General features: G+C 40.8%; 1 protein-coding gene across 1 annotated transcript in view; it reads right to left on the bottom strand.

Moving 5' to 3' along the window:
• Positions 1 to 19,253, bottom strand: part of KIFAP3 (kinesin associated protein 3) — a 479,627-nt gene that overhangs the window by 284,497 nt on the left and 175,877 nt on the right. Inside the window, 1 exon segment of the mRNA XM_053693102.1 lies at positions 6,569 to 6,731. Within this exon segment, the coding sequence (XP_053549077.1) occupies positions 6,569 to 6,731 (163 nt within the window).

The raw sequence follows: 19,253 nt of genomic DNA, 5'->3' as shown, positions 1-19,253 counted from the left end.
ACTAGCAAGTTTGGAAAACACTTTAAATCAAGTTAACAAGCAAATATAAAAAATGGTACTGTGCCTTTAAGAGAAACAAATTTTGTCAAAATTTGAAAAACAGTGAAAAAAGGCAGTAAATCAAACAAAATTTTTACAGTGTATGTAATAGGTTAGCAGAGCATTGCACCCACTTGCAAATGGATGATTAACCCCTTAATGCAAAAAACGGATAAAAAAAACGAAATAAACGTTTTTTAAACAGTCACAACAACTGCCACAGCTCAGCTTGTGGCCCTACCTTCCTCAATAAACGACTTTTGAAGCCTTTAGAGCCCTTCAGAGATGTCCTATAGCATGCAGGGGACTGCTGAGGGAAGCTGAATGTCTCTGTCTGTAATTTTTAACTGCGCAAAAAAGCGCTAAAATAGGCCCCTCCCACTCATACTACAACAGTGGAAAGCCTCAGGAAACTGTTTCTAGGCAAAAATCAAGCCAGCCATGTGGAAAAAAACTAGGCCCCAATAAGTTTTATCACCAAAGCATATATAAAAACGATTAAACATGCCAGCAAACGTTTTATATTGCCATATTATAAGAGTATATATCTCTGGTAGTAAGCCTGATACAAGTCGCTATTAAATCACTGTTTTTAGGCTTAACTTACATTAATCCGGTACCAGCAGCATTTTCTAGTCCCTAGAAAAACTTAAAACTGCACATACCTCATAGCAGGATAACCTGCACGCCATTCTCCCTCTGAAGTTACCTCACTCCTCAGACATATGTGAGAACAGCAGTGGATCTTAGTTACAAGCTGCTAAGATCATAGAAAACGCAGGCAGATTCTTCTTCTAAATACTGCCTGAGATAAAATAGTACAACTCCGGTACTATTTGAAAATAAACTTTTGATTGAAGAAAAAACTAACTATATTTTACCACTCTCCTCTTACTACCTCCAGCTTTGTTGAGAGTTGCAAGAGAATGACTGGATATGGCAGTTAGGGGAGGAGCTATATAGCAGCTCTGCTGTGGGTGTCCTCTTGCAACTTCCTGTTGGGAAGGAGAATATCCCACAAGTAATGGATGATCCGTGGACTGCATACACCTTACAAGAGAAATTAAACTTTGCCCCCTTTCTCAATACTTAAAGTAATGGATTATTATATTAGAATGTATTATACAATGACTTGAAGTGTACATTAGCATATATTGATTTCCATTTCATTACTATATTGTGGTCTATGGGCTCATGTGATAGGTCTTTTAAATCCTCTATATGGATGCCATTATAATCTGAGATCACTATTTACTCATGTCTGCTTAGACTCTTATTATTATCTGGCAGCTGTGTGTATATCTACATATATCTGTTAGCTATATATGTACATCTGGTATCACATTAGTTTTTTTGACAAATCAGTGCTTATCGCGGATGTCAGGTTGAGCAACGGTTTTTGTAGCTAATTTAGTTTGTTTTATTAAATGAAGGTACATATGGGGTTTTTTTCTTCTATTTTGTTACTATGTGCAATAATTAAGGCTGTTTCAATTCACCTGTGGGGCTCTAGGTAAATAGAGCTGAATCTCTAGAGCGGATATCAATCATTGTGCCTGAGGAAGCCCTCTGTGACGTAGGGTGAAACACGTGTAGCGGTTGTCAATCGGCTGGAGCCGACTTCCACGCTGTCTGAAATTACAGCGTCCTATCCCAACGACTACCTCTGACTGCTTCCCTATGCAACTACACAATAACATGGACACAAACAGATCAGCGGTGAGCGGTGGTGAATCTTGCATTGAGGAGACACGGGGTGAAGATTCCTTGAGACTCTGCATTCAGGTAACACTGGGTAACGATAAATGAGAGGCGTTACACCTGATACGGAGGAGGATGCCTAAACCCCAGCTGAAGGGTAAACTCAGCCTCGTTGGCATTTGGTCAGCTCCCTCTGGATTGGAGTGAGTGGTGCGGACAAAGTACAGGGAGGACTACTGGTTAAAGGTTTGGCCCCTTGATGTGTCATGAATATTTGCAAGTACGCTCATAACCACATGTAATCTCCCTGAATAGGATTGAGTCAGAGATATACTTCAGAAGGACTGTGCCTATTTGGCTTCATGTTATTGCCTGTAATTATACAATAGTTCGGACTTGCTCTTTACTTATTCAGTGGACGCACTGTGTAGCTGGACTTTTGAGACCCCCTGTTTGTACGTTGGGTAATGAATGAATCGCATATGTTTAGGATTATTTTAGGATGACGAATCGAGTTTTCCCTTCTTATTTTTATGCACATAGTTTCATTATTGATCATTAAATTATTTTGTTGCATCATACCCGACATCTGTGTTAGTGTGTTTGCTTTGAGACTCTCGCAGCTCTTACTCTATTATTATTTTTTCAGGTTATATGTGGGAGCGCTGGATAGGGTTTACATTATTTCTCTTCATACTTATATATATATATATATATATATATATATATATATATATATATATATTATATTATATATGTATTTATGTGTTCCCAGTTTGTTGGATTGACAGCTTGCATTGTTTGGCTGGTTTAGGGACCCAGGTTTTTGAAGGGACCTTGATGTGGTACCTGGGCTTGTTCCATTTGGCCAGATGCGGTGACTAACCCTTCCATTTTTGCTTTTAATCTTAACTGACAGCTTGTAAGCGAGTGCTGGACTTTCTCTGTGTGTTGTATTAATTTATTTTGTAATTTTCCCTATTGGCCTTGCACCCAGACCTGTCTGGGGTTAACTGCCTGTGACTCTGAGGACAGCACAGCTTCCTGTGAGTGCCAGTGAGCACCCAGGGCTGAGCATCTTGCAGGGTCATGGGATGTGTACCCGGTCCAGTCTGAGAGAGCAGTCCCCTTCCGTGTTATGTATTTATGTGTGTATAAGTGTATATATGTCTGTAAACACACATAAACATTTAATTTGTTAGCACATATTTTTACAGACTCAGGACTACTATGTGTTTATCGCCTGCGGCTAGCGGGAAGAAGACGGCCAGAGGAAGCAATAGCACATGACTTTTGATTCCCAAGCCTAACTTCTTTGTATAGTTAAGTTAAACACATAGTAAAATTCAGTTTGTGATGCAAAACTGACATGCTCTATCTAATCACATCATGTCATTTTTAATTAGAATGTCCCTATAAACAAGGAATAAAACTTCCCAGAAGTTTTCAGGTTCCTAATTTACCTGGATACACCCTACCCTATTTCAATCTATATAAAGCATCAGCAATGACCATAAAATGTAAAGGGATCGTAGAAGCAGAGGCTCACTGCTTGCATGAAAAAAGTATCCAAACACTCAGAGTAACTTCACAGCACAATAACAGCAACACCGTTGCAAAACTAACCAGTAGTGTTTAATGGCAGAATACAGATCCAACAGAAATCCAGCAACGTTTCGGGCTCTTAACCCTTAGTCATGACTGGATTTCTGTTGGATCTGTATTCTGTCATTAAAGGGATAGTAAACCCCAGAATTTTCTTTAATGATTCAGACAGAACATAAGATTTTAAACATCTTTCCAATGTACTTCTAATATCAAATTTGCTTTGTTCTCTTGTTATCTATTGCACTAATGGCAGCTAGCTGAACACATCTAGTTATCCAATCACAAGAGACAAATGTGTGCAGGCACCAATCAGCAGCAGCTCCCACTAGTGTAGGATATGTATTCATTTTTAACAAGGGATACTAAGAGAACGAAGCACATTTGAAAATAGAAGTGAATTTAAAAGTGTCTTAAAATTACATTCTCTATTTGAATCAGGCAAGTTTAATTTTGACTTTCCTATCCCTTTAAACACTACTGTTTGTTTTGCAACAGTGTTGCTGTTATTGTGTTGTGAAGCTACTCTGAGTGTTTGGACACCCTACCTTATTGCCAACTTTGTGACGTACAGATAAGCAAGGATTTATTTAAAGAGAGGTGGAGAGAGGATCAACATTCTACATGAAGGGAAAACAGGCATGACAAAAAGGTGTGCAGTGTGTGCCTTAAAGGGATATGAAACACAATTTTTTTATTTCATTATTCAGATAGAGCATGAAATTTTAAGCAACTTTCTAATTTCCTCATATTACTATTACCATTATATTATTTTTCTTCGTTCTCTTGGTATGCTTTGTTGAATGAGCAGCAATGCACTACTGGTTGCTGACTGAACTGGTTGCTGAAATGACAATCGGTATATTTGGTATCGGTATAATCGGTCATTGGGTGAGCCAATGACAATCGATTATATATATATATATATATATATATATATATATATATATATAAAAGAAATCCAAAGAGGAGACATCAGCACCACCAATTCATCAAGCAGCGACGTTTCGAGTCCATCTGACTCTTAATCATGCATGATGAAGAGTCAGATGGACTTGAAACGTCACTGCTGCTTTGTCTTCATGTTACTGTAAATAAAGCTGATACCTTGATGAATTGGTGGTGCTGACGTTTCCTCTTTGGATTTCTTTATGTATGAGAGGTGTGCAGGAGCCTCTGACGTACGAGCACCCCATACAAACAAAGTTTTATGAACTTTTCTATGTGAGTGCTGGATCCTTCATTGTTTTTTGTATGTATATATATATATATATATATATATATATATATATAAATATATGCAGTCACCAATCAGCAGTTAGAACCTAGGTTCTTTGCTGCTCTTGAGCTTACCTAGATAAGCCTTTCAGCAAAGGATAACAAGAGAAGGAAGCAATTTAAATAATAGAAGTAAATTGGAAAGTAGTTTAAAATTGTATGCTCTGTCTTAATCATGGAAGAAAAATTTTGGGTTTCACATCCCTTTAATGATATCCCTTTATGAATGCAGAAACTGGGTGGGGGATGGTTTCTCCTTGTCTAGCTCTGAGCAGTTATCAAAAGGTACTCAACAAAAAAAGAATAGTCAAATAATGCACTAATAGTACCTAGCTGAACATGTCTGGTGAGCCAATTACAAGAGGCATATGTGCTCCTGAGCCTACCTAAGTATGCTTTTCAACAAAGGATATGTGAGAACATAATACATTTGATAGCAGAAGTAAATTGAAAAAGGTCTAAAATGGGGACAAAACCTTCTTTAGATATTTAAATAAAATTAAAAAATATAAAGATGAATTATTGTTAAGGGGACATGAAACCAAAATGTTTCTTTTATTCAGATAGAGCAAGTCATTTTAAACAACTTTCTTATTTCCTTCTATTATAAACTCTACGAAAAGAATGACATAGCTCTCTACAACTCCCCTGCCCTCTCTTGCAGGGAACAATCCATTAAGGACAATAAAAATAACATCTTCAGCAGAGCACCTCTCTCTGCCAACCTTCATGAAACGAGGCAAAGAACTACTGGGAGGGATATTTAAAAGGGACAGTCTAGGCCAAAATAAACTTTAATGATTCAGATAGAGCATGTCATTTTAAACAATTTTCCAATTTACTTTTATCACCAATTTTGCTTTGTTCACTTGGTATTCTTAGTTGAAGCTTAACCTAAGATGTTCATATGCTAATTTCTTAGACCTTAAAGGCCACCTCTTTTCAGAATGCATTCTAACAGTTTTTCACCACTAGAGGGTGTTAGTTCACGTATTTCATATAGATAACACTGTGCTCGTGCACGTTAAGTTATCTGGGAGCAGGCACTGATTGGCTAAACTGCAAGTCTGTCAACAGAACTGAAATAAAGGGGCAGTTTGCAGAGGCTTAGATACAAGATAATCACAGAGGTTAAAAGTATATTATTATAACTGTTTTAGTTATGCAAAACTGGGGAATGGGTAATAAAGGGATTATCTATCTTTTAAAACAATAAAAATTCTGGTGTAGACTGTCCCTTTAATGCTTTGTTTGAGGTGTCTTTGTCTCCTCCTGGTGGCCAGGTGAAGTATTTCCCATAGGTTATAAATGGTTTTCTTGGACTCTCATTGCCATTAGAAAGAATTGTTCTTTATTCTCTTGGTATCTTTGGTTAAAAAGCAGGGAGGTAGTCTCAGATGTGTGCCCGTGTCTGTACTACTATATCGCAGCAGTTTTGTAAGAAGCAAAAGTACTAGATGGCAGCACTATTTCCTGCCATGCAGTACTTCAGATGCCTACCTAGGTATCTATTCCACAAAGAATATCATCAGAACTAAGCAAATTTGATAATACAAGTAAATTTTAAACATTTTTAAAATGGTATGCTCTGTCTGCATCACAAAAGAAAACTTTGGGATTTCATATCCTTTTAAAATGAATGTAAAGTTTAATGAATAAGTGCCTGGTATTTAAAAATTCTCTTAAAAACAGGGGCATTTTAATTCATTACTTTACAATAAAGCTTCTTTTTAAAATACTTAGCTTTGCTTTATGGAAAGCAGACCGGCGATGCTCCGCCCACAGATACTGCTGTAGTTAGCATATTGATGACAAATCCGGCTTCCTCCAATCTTTGTGTGCCCCCTTTGGCGCCCAGCTCATAAGGCACGCAACGTTTGGAGGAAGCCGGATTCGTCATAATTGGTATATGTTTGTTACGTAGATAAACACAGTACACACATACCTAAAAGAGCAGTGAGCTTGGGCAGAAGTCCTACTTGTACCATCTTGTTCCTCAGTCCAGTGTCAAAGGACAGGTTCAGGAGAAGCCGTAAAGTTATGTTCAGCAAATCTTCATGCTCACATGGAACCATTTTAGCCAATTTTTCAATGATATCCATTTCAGCCTGAAACATCATGAAAATAAATAATAGAATAACTCTTTAAGCACGCAGTACATTTCTACATAAAACGAACACACAAAAAAAAATGCATCAGACTAAATAGAAATGCAACTTTAGAAAATAAAACTCTAAAAAGTAATTGCAAAATTCCAAGAGGATGACAGTGAGAATTTGGCAGAGGTATATGCTATTGTTTCCAGCAGTATTTACTGCCTCAATATCATGCACCCACAAGTTTATGGTTCATAAACTGTCATTGACAGGGTCAAGGTATAAAAAACATATTATTCTCAATTGTTTTCTTCTGTGCTTTATTAAACTGCATGTTATGTGTTGGCCAGAAACCACCATTCTTAAAAAAAAGTTAGATGTTGAGGACTATCATCATAGCTATGATATTTAAAACAAATTATGAAAGATTAAAGGGGTGTGGTAGTCTGGTGACAAAATTATATATCATTATTATATTTAACTTTCCATTCTAGGAAGTCAATAAATTACATTATTCAAAAGAAAAAAATAAATAAATATATACACACACACACACACACACACATATCTATATCTATATCTAGATATATATATATATCAAAGTTAATAAATTTATAGGGCGCGATCACATACACGGCGCAGGTTTTGGCGCAAGCGTGGGAACCCGCGCCACCCGTAATTTCACCTCGCACATCGGGGTATTACATATACTGCGCCGTTAGATGCTAAACTGGCGTAAGTAGGACAAACTGGCGATCCTCTGAAATGTGCGCAAATACACATTTTAGTCGTCGCAAGTAACTTACGCCAGTATTTTATCCACGAAAAGTGTCAATAAAGAGTAGTTTTATGCAAATTAAGCTAACACTCGTAAAAATTAACTCCGATTTCATATAAAAATGCAACATGTAATTATGTTATACAATTATGATTTCCCATTGTTCTCTCCTCCAAGTATTGTTGATTGTTTTGAGAAGAAATTTAAAGTAAATAAGCAGCAGGAGGTTTAAATGACACGGACTCCGACCTCGTATAGAGCCTCTGGATCTGCCATCGGCGAGGACAAACCCTGGGTCGAGCCGCCATGATACACCCTACGCTTGCGCTTAGCAGAAAGTGGTATGGCATGGATCACTTTCGAAACCGCCGATTCCAGTTGGTCCGCAAAGTCTGAGGGCCAATGAATCTTTCCCGAAGGAGTAACGGTTGTACCCCGGGGCGCTGCATGTGCAATCGGAGATGAATGTAGGGAACGCACCTCATGGGACGAAGAACCCTCAGAGGTGGACGGCTCAGTAGTACTAGACATCCGTTTACCTTTAGATGTTGTAACTTTATCAAGGCATGTGGAACATAGTTAAGCAGGCTGATCTACCAGAACCTCCTCACAATAAACCCAGGAATGAGACTTTGTAAAGGAGGGAGAGCCCTCTAACGCGTCAGAGTCCTCCATCGCTTGCTCTTATGGGAAGACTAAATTAAATTTATAAAAATGGCACCTTTATACCACCAATGGCCGGGGCACTCACCACCTCCTAGGACCCAGACTACAGAAACCCGCTATGTCTCCTGCGCCACAGATCAACAGAGAAGAGTAGATAGGCAAGCCCTGACACGTGGAATGCCTGGCAGGACCGCCCCTGCACTAGGGAAAACCATGCCAAAACATGGCCGCGCAAGAATCCAACAAGTCACCTGAAAGTTCCACACATTGCCAGAGCCTAATCTCGCACATAACGCAGCAATGACACAATAAACAATATTATGGATGAACCCACCCCTGTTCAATAATCCCCTTCCAGGAATATTAACCCTTGATTCTGTAAAGATAAAAAGGTGCCACACTGTGACCCTGTCTTTTATGTTATCATCAGTATATCATTAACAAAAAATGAAACGATTTTACCAGAATCTACGCAGTGGAATAGGAACACGGCCCTTCAAGTGTGACAGGTTAGTAGCGTCGCTCCTGACATGGACTTGAGTGAAGAAAGCAGGCAGTGAAACTCGTCAACGCTGACTGCTAATGGAACTGTTAATATGAGTCGGGATGGTTTTGCAGAAAGACTCTCCCTGCATCTCCGGACTCTAACTTTCGCCCAGGCCCTCACTGAGAGAATGACAGGACTACTTAAAACTCCAGTCCCACTGCGAAGAGAACTACCCTCCATAAGAGACTACTCCGAAACTCCGGCACTCCTCTGCCATCCTCCTGTGATGAAAGGCAAAGAATGACTGGGGAATGAAGGAAGTGGGGGAGGTATTTAAGCCTTTGGCTGGGGTGTCTTTGCCTCCTCCTGGTGGACTCTCATCCCCTTTAGATGGAAATATATATATATATATATATATATATATATATATATATATATATATATATATATATATATTGTTTTTGGTATTTGTACATTTGAGATGCTAATTTGATGAGATTAAATTGAATATTTTCACGAAGACCGGTGAGTGCAGCGTTTTTTATTCTTGAACAGGATAAATGTTATTGATGTATTCAGTGTCCGCAGCACCCCGGCTGTTGTCAGTTTGTAACAGTAAGTGCACTTGAAATTGGTTTCACATTAATGGCCAACCTAGGTTTAATCCTAAAACACAACTATAAGTAAGAATAAAAATAAAAATAAGAATTTCAATAAAAATACAAACAAATGGAGGGAAAATACCAATCAATCAACAAATAGTTTAGGACATACAAATACAAATAAAACCAAACAGAATACCAATGGGAATTCTAATCCAAACTTTGAAAGGAGAGGATCTTTTAGAGATTCCAATACACATAGTTCAAACCAATTTGGGGAACAAAATACATATCAGTATAGAACGTACCAACATCCAAATAAAAAGCAAGTTGGATAGGGGCCTTATGAGCATCTGGGAGCCAGGCCCAAATTTGACAATTATAACAAAAATAAGGAAGGGAATGGAGGAAAACAGAACAAGATAGGACAATACTTTAGAATCAATAAAAAATTCTGATAACCAGTCTTTTTTAGGGAGGGGGGAATCCCCCGCCGGGAGGAATTTAAAAATAGGGATAAGAGAAAGAGTAGAGGATGTAGAGGAAGGATGGCACTCCGATTCAAAAAGGAGAAAAGAGAAAGAATGGCATTAAAAAGAGAACATGATCAGAGAATATTTAATATTTCTTCTAAAACACTTTATGTGAAGAGGAAGTATTGAATAAAGGTCTCTCCTTTGCCCCAACCAATATCCCTAAAGATTTTGAATTGTTTATTGACCTCCAAAAGTTTTCAAGAAAATTGACTCTCAGAAGATTTCATGAAAGTAAGAATAAGGAAAGAGAGGAATTCATGAAACTTGGGGAGGACAATAACCCTTTTGAAGAGTCTGGGACTCTCGATACACTATTTGAATTAGAAAGAGACACTATAGGGTTATATAATGTGAGAGAGTCAGACTCCCTTAGAAATACTTCAGGAGCTAGAATTAGAAGCTCTAGATCTTAAGGTGAATCATACGGGGCTTAAACCTAACTCTACATTCTTTCCTCTACAAGCTCAAGGGAATTGTATTCCAGTTTTCAATAGCCTTGTTTTACACGATATGGAAAGAATTTGTAAAAATAAATATATTTATAAAGAAAACAACTTGAGCTTTAAAGAGAAGGAAGCCTTAGAGGGCCTAAAGAAGAACGATACACTGGTTATCCGTGAAGCGGAAAAAGGAGGGGGAATTGTCCTCCAAAATAGAGCTGATTATTTAAAAGAAGCTTACCGTCTACTCAACGATAAAGAAACATACAGTAAGCTTAGGCAAAATCCAACTAAGGAATTTTTGGAACAATATAATGATCTGATCAAGAGGGCAAAAGAACTAAATATACTTGATAAATCTGAATTTGAGTTTTTGCAGGTGGTGGAAACACGTATAGCCATTTTCTACCACCTGCCTAAAATACATAAGCAGCTTATAGACACCCCAGGTAGACCTATAGTTTCGGGGATAGGGTCACTTACTACTAAATTGTCTCAATATGTAGACAATATACTGAAACCAATGGTGCCCTGTTTACAATCTTATATTAGAGATACCACAGATGTAATCACACAACTATCCAAAATTGAATGGAAAGAGGGATACATGTGGATTACCTTAGACGTCTCTTCCCTTTACACATCCATTCCACATGGCTTAGGATTACAAGCAGTAGAACATTATTTTAAGAAAACCAACTACATTGATTTAGAACAAAGAGAATTTATTAAAGAAAGTATTAAATTCATCTTGGATAAAAATTACTTTTGTTTGAAAGTGAGTTTTATTTACAAAAAACAGGGACTGCCATGGGTACGAAATTTGCACCCAATTTTGCAAATTTGTATATGGGATGGTGGGAGGAGATGTATATCTATAGTGATAACCCCTTCAACTCCCATATAGTAAAATGGTGTTGATTTATAGACAACGTTTTGATAATTTGGCAAGGGCCAGAAACTAATATAACAGAATTTATGCTTACCTGATAAATTACTTTCTCCAACGGTGTGTCCGGTCCACGGCGTCATCCTTACTTGTGGGATATTCTCTTCCCCAACAGGAAATGGCAAAGAGCCCAGCAAAGCTGGTCACATGATCCCTCCTAGGCTCCGCCTTCCCCAGTCATTCGACCGACGTAAAGGAGGAATATTTGCATAGGAGAAACCATATGATACCGTGGTGACTGTAGTTAAAGAAAATAAATCATCAGACCTGATTAAAAAACCAGGGCGGGCCGTGGACCGGACACACCGTTGGAGAAAGTAATTTATCAGGTAAACAGAATTTATGTTTACCTGATAAATTTCTTTCTCCAACGGTGTGTCCGGTCCACGGCGTCATCCTTACTTGCGGGATATTCTCTTCCCCAACAGGAAATGGCAAAGAGCCCAGCAAAGCTGGTCACATGATCCCTCCTAGGCTCCGCCTACCCCAGTCATTCGACCGACGTTAAGGAGGAATAATAGCATAGGAGAAACCATATGGTACCGTGGTGACTGTAGTTAAAGAAAATAAATTATCAGACCTGATTAAAAAACCAGGGCGGGCCGTGGACCGGACACACCGTTGGAGAAAGAAATTTATCAGGTAAACATAAATTCTGTTTTCTCCAACATAGGTGTGTCCGGTCCACGGCGTCATCCTTACTTGTGGGAACCAATACCAAAGCTTTAGGACACGGATGAAGGGAGGGAGCAAATCAGGTCACCTAAATGGAAGGCACCACGGCTTGCAAAACCTTTCTCCCAAAAATAGCCTCAGAAGAAGCAAAAGTATCAAACTTGTAAAATTTGGTAAAAGTGTGCAGTGAAGACCAAGTCGCTGCCCTACATATCTGATCAACAGAAGCCTCGTTCTTGAAGGCCCATGTGGAAGCCACAGCCCTAGTGGAATGAGCCGTGATTCTTTCGGGAGGCTGCCGTCCGGCAGTCTCGTAAGCCAATCTGATGATGCTTTTAATCCAAAAAGAGAGAGAGGTAGAAGTTGCTTTTTGACCTCTCCTTTTACCTGAATAAACAACAAACAGGGAAGATGTTTGTCTAAAATCCTTTGTAGCATCTAAATAGAATTTTAGAGCGCGAACAACATCCAAATTGTGCAACAAGCGTTCCTTCTTTGAAACTGGTTTCGGACACAGAGAAGGTACGATAATCTCCTGGTTAATGTTTTTGTTAGAAACAACTTTTGGAAGAAAACCAGGTTTAGTACGTAAAACCACCTTATCTGCATGGAACACCAGATAAGGAGGAGAACACTGCAGAGCAGATAACTCTGAAACTCTTCTAGCAGAAGAAATTGCAACTAAAAACAAAACTTTCCAAGATAATAACTTAATATCAACGGAATGTAAGGGTTCAAACGGAACCCCCTGAAGAACTGAAAGAACTAGATTGAGACTCCAAGGAGGAGTCAAAGGTTTGTAAACAGGCTTGATTCTAACCAGAGCCTGAACAAAGGCTTGAACATCTGGCACAGCTGCCAGTTTTTTGTGAAGTAACACCGACAAGGCAGAAATCTGTCCCTTCAGGGAACTTGCCGATAATCCTTTTTCCAATCCTTCTTGAAGGAAGGATAGAATCCTAGGAATCTTAACCTTGTCCCAAGGGAATCCTTTAGATTCACACCAACAGATATATTTTTTCCAAATTTTGTGGTAAATCTTTCTAGTTACAGGCTTTCTGGCCTGAACAAGAGTATCGATAACAGAATCTGAGAAACCTCGCTTCGATAAAATCAAGCGTTCAATCTCCAAGCAGTCAGCTGGAGTGAAACCAGATTCGGATGTTCGAACGGACCCTGAACAAGAAGGTCTCGTCTCAAAGGTAGCTTCCAAGGTGGAGCCGATGACATATTCACCAGATCTGCATACCAAGTCCTGCGTGGCCACGCAGGAGCTATCAAGATCACCGACGCCCTCTCCTGATTGATCCTGGCTACCAGCCTGGGGATGAGAGGAAACGGCGGGAACACATAAGCTAGTTTGAAGGTCCAAGGTGCTACTAGTGCATCCACTAGAGCCGCCTTGTGATCCCTGGATCTGGACCCGTAGCAAGGAACTTTGAAGTTCTGACGAGAGGCCATCAGATCCATGTCTGGAATGCCCCAAAGTTGAGTGACTTGGGCAAAGATTTCCGGATGGAGTTCCCACTCCCCCGGATGCAATGTCTGACGACTCAGAAAATCCGCTTCCCAATTTTCCACTCCCGGGATGTGGATAGCAGACAGGTGGCAGGAGTGAGACTCCGCCCATAGAATAATCTTGGTCACTTCTTCCATCGCTAGGGAACTCCTTGTTCCCCCCTGATGGTTGATGTACGCAACAGTCGTCATGTTGTCTGATTGAAACCGTATGAACTTGGTCCCCGCTAGCTGAGGCCAAGCCTTGAGAGCCTTGAATATCGCTCTCAGTTCCAGAATATTTATCGGTAGAAGAGATTCTTCCCGAGACCAAAGACCCTGAGCTTTCAGGGATCCCCAGACCGCGCCCCAGCCCATCAGACTGGCGTCGGTCGTGACAATGACCCACTCTGGTCTGAGGAATGTCATCCCTCGTGACAGGTTGTCCAGGGACAGCCACCAACGGAGTGAGTCTCTGGTCCTCTGATTTACTTGTATCTTTGGAGACAAGTCTGTATAGTCCCCATTCCACTGACTGAGCATGCACAGTTGTAATGGTCTTAGATGAATGCGCGCAAAAGGAACTATGTCCATTGTCGCTACCATCAACCCGATCACTTCCATGCACTGAGCTACGGAAGGAAGAGGAACGGAATGAAGTATTCGACAAGAGTCCAGAAGCTTTGTCTTTCTGGCCTCTGTTAGAAAAATCCTCATTTCTGAGGAGTCTATAATTGTTCCCAAGAAGGGAACCCTTGTTGACGGGGATAGAGAACTCTTTTCCACGTTCACTTTCCAGCCGTGCGATCTGAGAAAGGCCAGGACGATGTCCGTGTGAGCCTTTGCTCGAGGGAGGGACGACGCTTGAATCAGAATGTCGTCCAGGTAAGGTACAACTGCAATGCCCCTTGGTCTTAGCACAGCTAGAAGGGACCCTAGTACCTTTGTGAAAATCCTTGGAGCAGTGGCTAATCCGAAAGGAAGCGCCACGAACTGGTAATGTTTGTCCAGGAATGCAAACCTTAGGAACCGATGATGTTCCTTGTGGATAGGAATATGTAGATACGCATCCTTTAAATCCACCGTGGTCATGAATTGACCTTCCTGGATGGAAGGAAGGATAGTTCGAATGGTTTCCATCTTGAAAGATGGGACCTTGAGAAATTTGTTTAAGATCTTGAGATCTAGGATTGGTCTGAACGTTCCCTCTTTTTTGGGAACTATGAACAGATTGGAGTAGAACCCCATCCCTTGTTCTCTCAATGGAACAGGATGAATCACTCCCATTTTTAACAGGTCTTCTACACAATGTAAGAACGCCTGTCTTTTTATGTGGTCTGAAGACAACTGAGACCTGTGGAACCTTCCCCTTGGGGGAAGTCCCTTGAATTCCAGAAGATAACCCTGGGAGACTATTTCTAGCGCCCAAGGATCCAGAACATCTCTTGCCCAAGCCTGAGCGAAGAGAGAGAGTCTGCCCCCCACCAGATCCGGTCCCGGATCGGGGGCCGATATTTCATGCTGTCTTGGTAGCAGTGGCAGGTTTCTTTGCCTGCTTTCCCTTGTTCCAGCCTTGCATTGGTCTCCAAGCTGGCTTGGCCTGAGAAGTATTACCCTCTTGCTTAGAGGACGTAGCACCTTGGGCTGGTCCGTTTTTACGAAAGGGACGAAAATTAGGTCTATTTTTTGCCTTGAAAGGCCGATCCTGAGGAAGGGCATGGCCCTTACCCCCAGTGATATCAGAGATAATCTCTTTCAAGTCAGGACCAAACAGCGTTTTCCCCTTGAAAGGAATGTTTAGTAGCTTGTTCTTGGAAGACGCATCAGCCGACCAAGATTTCAACCAAAGCGCTCTGCGCGCCACAATAGCAAACCCAGAATTCTTAGCCGCTAACTTAGCCAATTGCAAAGAGGCGTCTAGAGTGAAAGAATTAGCCAATTTGAGAGCATTGACTCTGTCCATAATCTCCTCATAAGGAGGAGAGTCACTATCGAGCACCTTAATCAGTTCATCAAACCAGAAATATGCGGCTGTAGTGACAGGGACAATGCATGAAATGGGTTGTAGAAGGTAGCCCTGCTGAACAAACATCTTTTTAAGCAAACCTTCTAATTTTTTATCCATAGGATCTTTGAAAGCACAACTATCCTCTATGGGAATAGTGGTGCGTTTGTTTAAAGTAGAAACCGCTCCCTCGACCTTGGGGACTGACTGCCATAAGTCCTTTCTGGGGTCGACCATAGGAAACAATTTTTTAAATATGGGGGGAGGGACGAAAGGAATACCGGGCCTTTCCCATTCTTTATTAACAATGTCCGCCACCCGCTTGGGTATAGGAAAAGCTTCTGGGAGCCCCGGCACCTCTAGGAACTTGTCCATTTTACATAGTTTCTCTGGGATGACCAAATTTTCACAATCATCCAGAGTGGATAATACCTCCTTAAGCAAAATGCGGAGATGTTCCAATTTAAATTTAAAAGTAATCACATCAGATTCAGCCTGCTGAGAAATGTTCCCTAAATCAGTAATTTCTCCCTCAGACAAAACCTCCCTGGCTCCCTCAGATTGGGTTAGGGGCCCTTCAGAGATATTAATATCAGCGTCGTCATGCTCTTCAGTAACTAAAACAGAGCATCCACGCTTACGCTGACAAGGGTTCATTTTGGCTAAAATGTTTTTGACAGAATTATCCATTACAGCCGTTAATTGTTGCATAGTAAGGAGTATTGGCGCGCTAGATGTACTAGGGGCCTCCTGAGTGGGCAAGACTCGTGTAGACGAAGGAGGGAATGATGCAGTACCATGCTTACTCCCCTCACTTGAGGAATCATCTTGGGCATCATTGTCATTATCACATAAATCACATTTATTTAAATGAATAGGAATTCTGGCTTCCCCACATTCAGAACACAGTCTATCTGGTAGTTCAGACATGTTAAACAGGCATAAACTTGATAAGAAAGTACAAAAAACGTTTTGAAATAAAACCGTTACTGTCACTTTAAATTTTAAACTGAACACACTTTATTACTGCAATTGCGAAAAAACATGAAGGAATTGTTCAAAATTCACCAAACTTTCACCACAGTGTCTTAAAGCCTTGAAAATATTGCACACCAATTTTGGAAGCTTTAACCCTTAAAATAACGGAACCGGAGCCGTTTTAAGCTTTAACCCCTTTACAGTCCCTGGTATCTGCTTTGCTGAGACCCAACCAAACCCAAGGGGAATACGATACCAAATGATGCCTTCAGAAGTCTTTTATCAGTATCAGAGCTCCTCTCACATGCGACTGCATGCCATGCCTCTCAAAAACAAGTGCGCAACACCGGCGCGAAAATGAGACTCTGCCTATGCTTTGGGAAAGCCCCTAAAGAATAAGGTGTCTAAAACAGTGCCTGCCGATATAATTATATCAAAATACCCAGAATAAATGATTCCTCAAGGCTAAATAAGTGTTAATATCAATCGATTTAGCCCAAAAAATGTCTACAGTCTAAATAAGCCCTTGTGAAGCCCTTATTTACAATCGTAATAAACATGGCTTACCGGATCCCATAGGGAAAATGACAGCTTCCAGCATTACATCGTCTTGTTAGAATGTGTCATACCTCAAGCAGCAAAGGACTGCAAACTGTTCCCCCAACTGAAGTTAATGCTCTCAACAGTCCTGTGTGGAACAGCCATGGATTTTAGTTACGGTTGCTAAAATCATTTTCCTCATACAAACAGAATTCTTCATCTCTTTTCTGTTTCTGAGTAAATAGTACGTACCAGCACTATTTGAAAATAACAAACTCTTGATTGAATAATGAAAAACTACAGTTAAACACTAAAAAACTCTAAGCCATCTCCGTGGAGATGTTGCCTGTACAACGGCAAAGAGAATGACTGGGGTAGGCGGAGCCTAGGAGGGATCATGTGACCAGCTTTGCTGGGCTCTTTGCCATTTCCTGTTGGGGAAGAGAATATCCCGCAAGTAAGGATGACGCCGTGGACCGGACACACCTATGTTGGAGAAAACAGAATTTATGTTTTCTCCAACATAGGTGTGTCCGGTCCACGGCGTCATCCTTACTTGTGGGAACCAATACCAAAGCTTTAGGACACGGATGAAGGGAGGGAGCAAATCAGGTCACCTAGATGGAAGGCACCACGGCTTGCAAAACCTTTCTCCCAAAAATAGCCTCAGAAGAAGCAAAAGTATCAAACTTGTAAAATTTAGTAAAAGTGTGCAGTGAAGACCAAGTCGCTGCCTTACATATCTGATCAACAGAAGCCTCGTTCTTGAAGGCCCATGTGGAAGCCACAGCCCTAGTGGAATGAGCTGTGATTCTTTCAGGAGGCTGCCGTCCGGCAGTCTCGTAAGCCAATCTGATGATGCTTTTAATCCAAAAAGAGAGAGAGGTAGAAGTTGCTTTTTGACCTCTCCTTTTACCAGAATAAACAACAAACAAGGAAGATGTTTGTCTAAAATCCTTTGTAGCATCTAAATAGAATTTTAGAGCACGAACAACATCCAAATTGTGCAACAAACGTTCCTTCTTTGAAACTGGATTCGGACACAAAGAAGGCACGACTATCTCCTGGTTAATGTTTTTGTTAGAAACAACTTTCGGAAGAAAACCAGGTTTAGTACGTAAAACCACCTTATCTGCATGGAACACCAGATAAGGAGGAGAACACTGCAGAGCAGATAATTCTGAAACTCTTCTAGCAGAAGAAATTGCAACCAAAAACAAAACTTTCCAAGATAATAACTTAATATCAACGGAATGTAAGGGTTCAAAAGGAACCCCCTGAAGAACTGAAAGAACTAAATTGAGACTCCAAGGAGGAGTCAAAGGTTTGTAAACAGGCTTGATTCTAACCAGAGCCTGAACAAAGGCTTGAACATCTGGCACAGCTGCCAGTTTTTTGTGAAGTAACACAGACAAGGCAGAAATCTGTCCCTTCAAGGAACTAGCAGATAATCCTTTCTCCAAACCTTCTTGAAGGAAGGATAGAATCTTAGGAATTTTTACCTTGTCCCAAGGGAATCCTTTAGATTCACACCAACAGATATATTTTTTCCATATTTTGTGGTAAATTTTTCTAGTTACAGGCTTTCTGGCCTGAACAAGAGTATCAATGACAGAATCTGAGAACCCTCGCTTTGATAAGATCAAGCGTTCAATCTCCAAGCAGTCAGTTGGAGTGAGACCAGATTCGGATGTTCGAACGGACCTTGAACAAGAAGGTCTCGTCTCAAAGGTAGCTTCCATGGTGGAGCCGATGACATATTCACCAGGTCTGCATACCAAGTCCTGCGTGGCCACGCAGGAGCTATCAAGATCACCGATGCTCTCTCCTGATTGATCCTGGCTACCAGCCTGGGGATGAGAGGAAACGGCGGGAATACATAAGCTAGTTTGAAGGTCCAAGGTGCTACTAGTGCATCTACTAGAGTCGCCTTGGGATCCCTGGATCTGGACCCGTAGCAAGGAACCTTGAAGTTCTGACGAGAGGCCATCAGATCCATGTCTGGAATGCCCCACAATTGAGTGATTTGGGCAAAGATTTCCGGATGGAGTTCCCACTCCCCCGGATGAAATGTCTGACGACTCAGAAAATCCGCTTCCCAATTTTCCACTCCTGGGATGTGGATTGCAGACAAGTGGCAGGAGTGAGTCTCCGCCCATTGAATGATTTTGGTCACTTCTTCCATCGCCAGGGAACTCCTTGTTCCCCCCTGATGGTTGATGTACGCAACAGTCGTCATGTTGTCTGATTGAAACCGTATGAACTTGGCCTTTGCTAGCTGAGGCCAAGCCTTGAGAGCATTGAGTATCGCTCTCAGTTCCAGAATATTTATCGGTAGAAGAGATTCTTCCCGAGACCAAAGACCCTGAGCTTTCAGGGGT

The sequence above is a fragment of the Bombina bombina genome, chromosome 10 (assembly GCF_027579735.1).
Source record: "Bombina bombina isolate aBomBom1 chromosome 10, aBomBom1.pri, whole genome shotgun sequence".
Taxonomy (NCBI): domain Eukaryota; kingdom Metazoa; phylum Chordata; class Amphibia; order Anura; family Bombinatoridae; genus Bombina; species Bombina bombina.
This window is presented reverse-complemented; position numbering and strand designations above follow the sequence as displayed.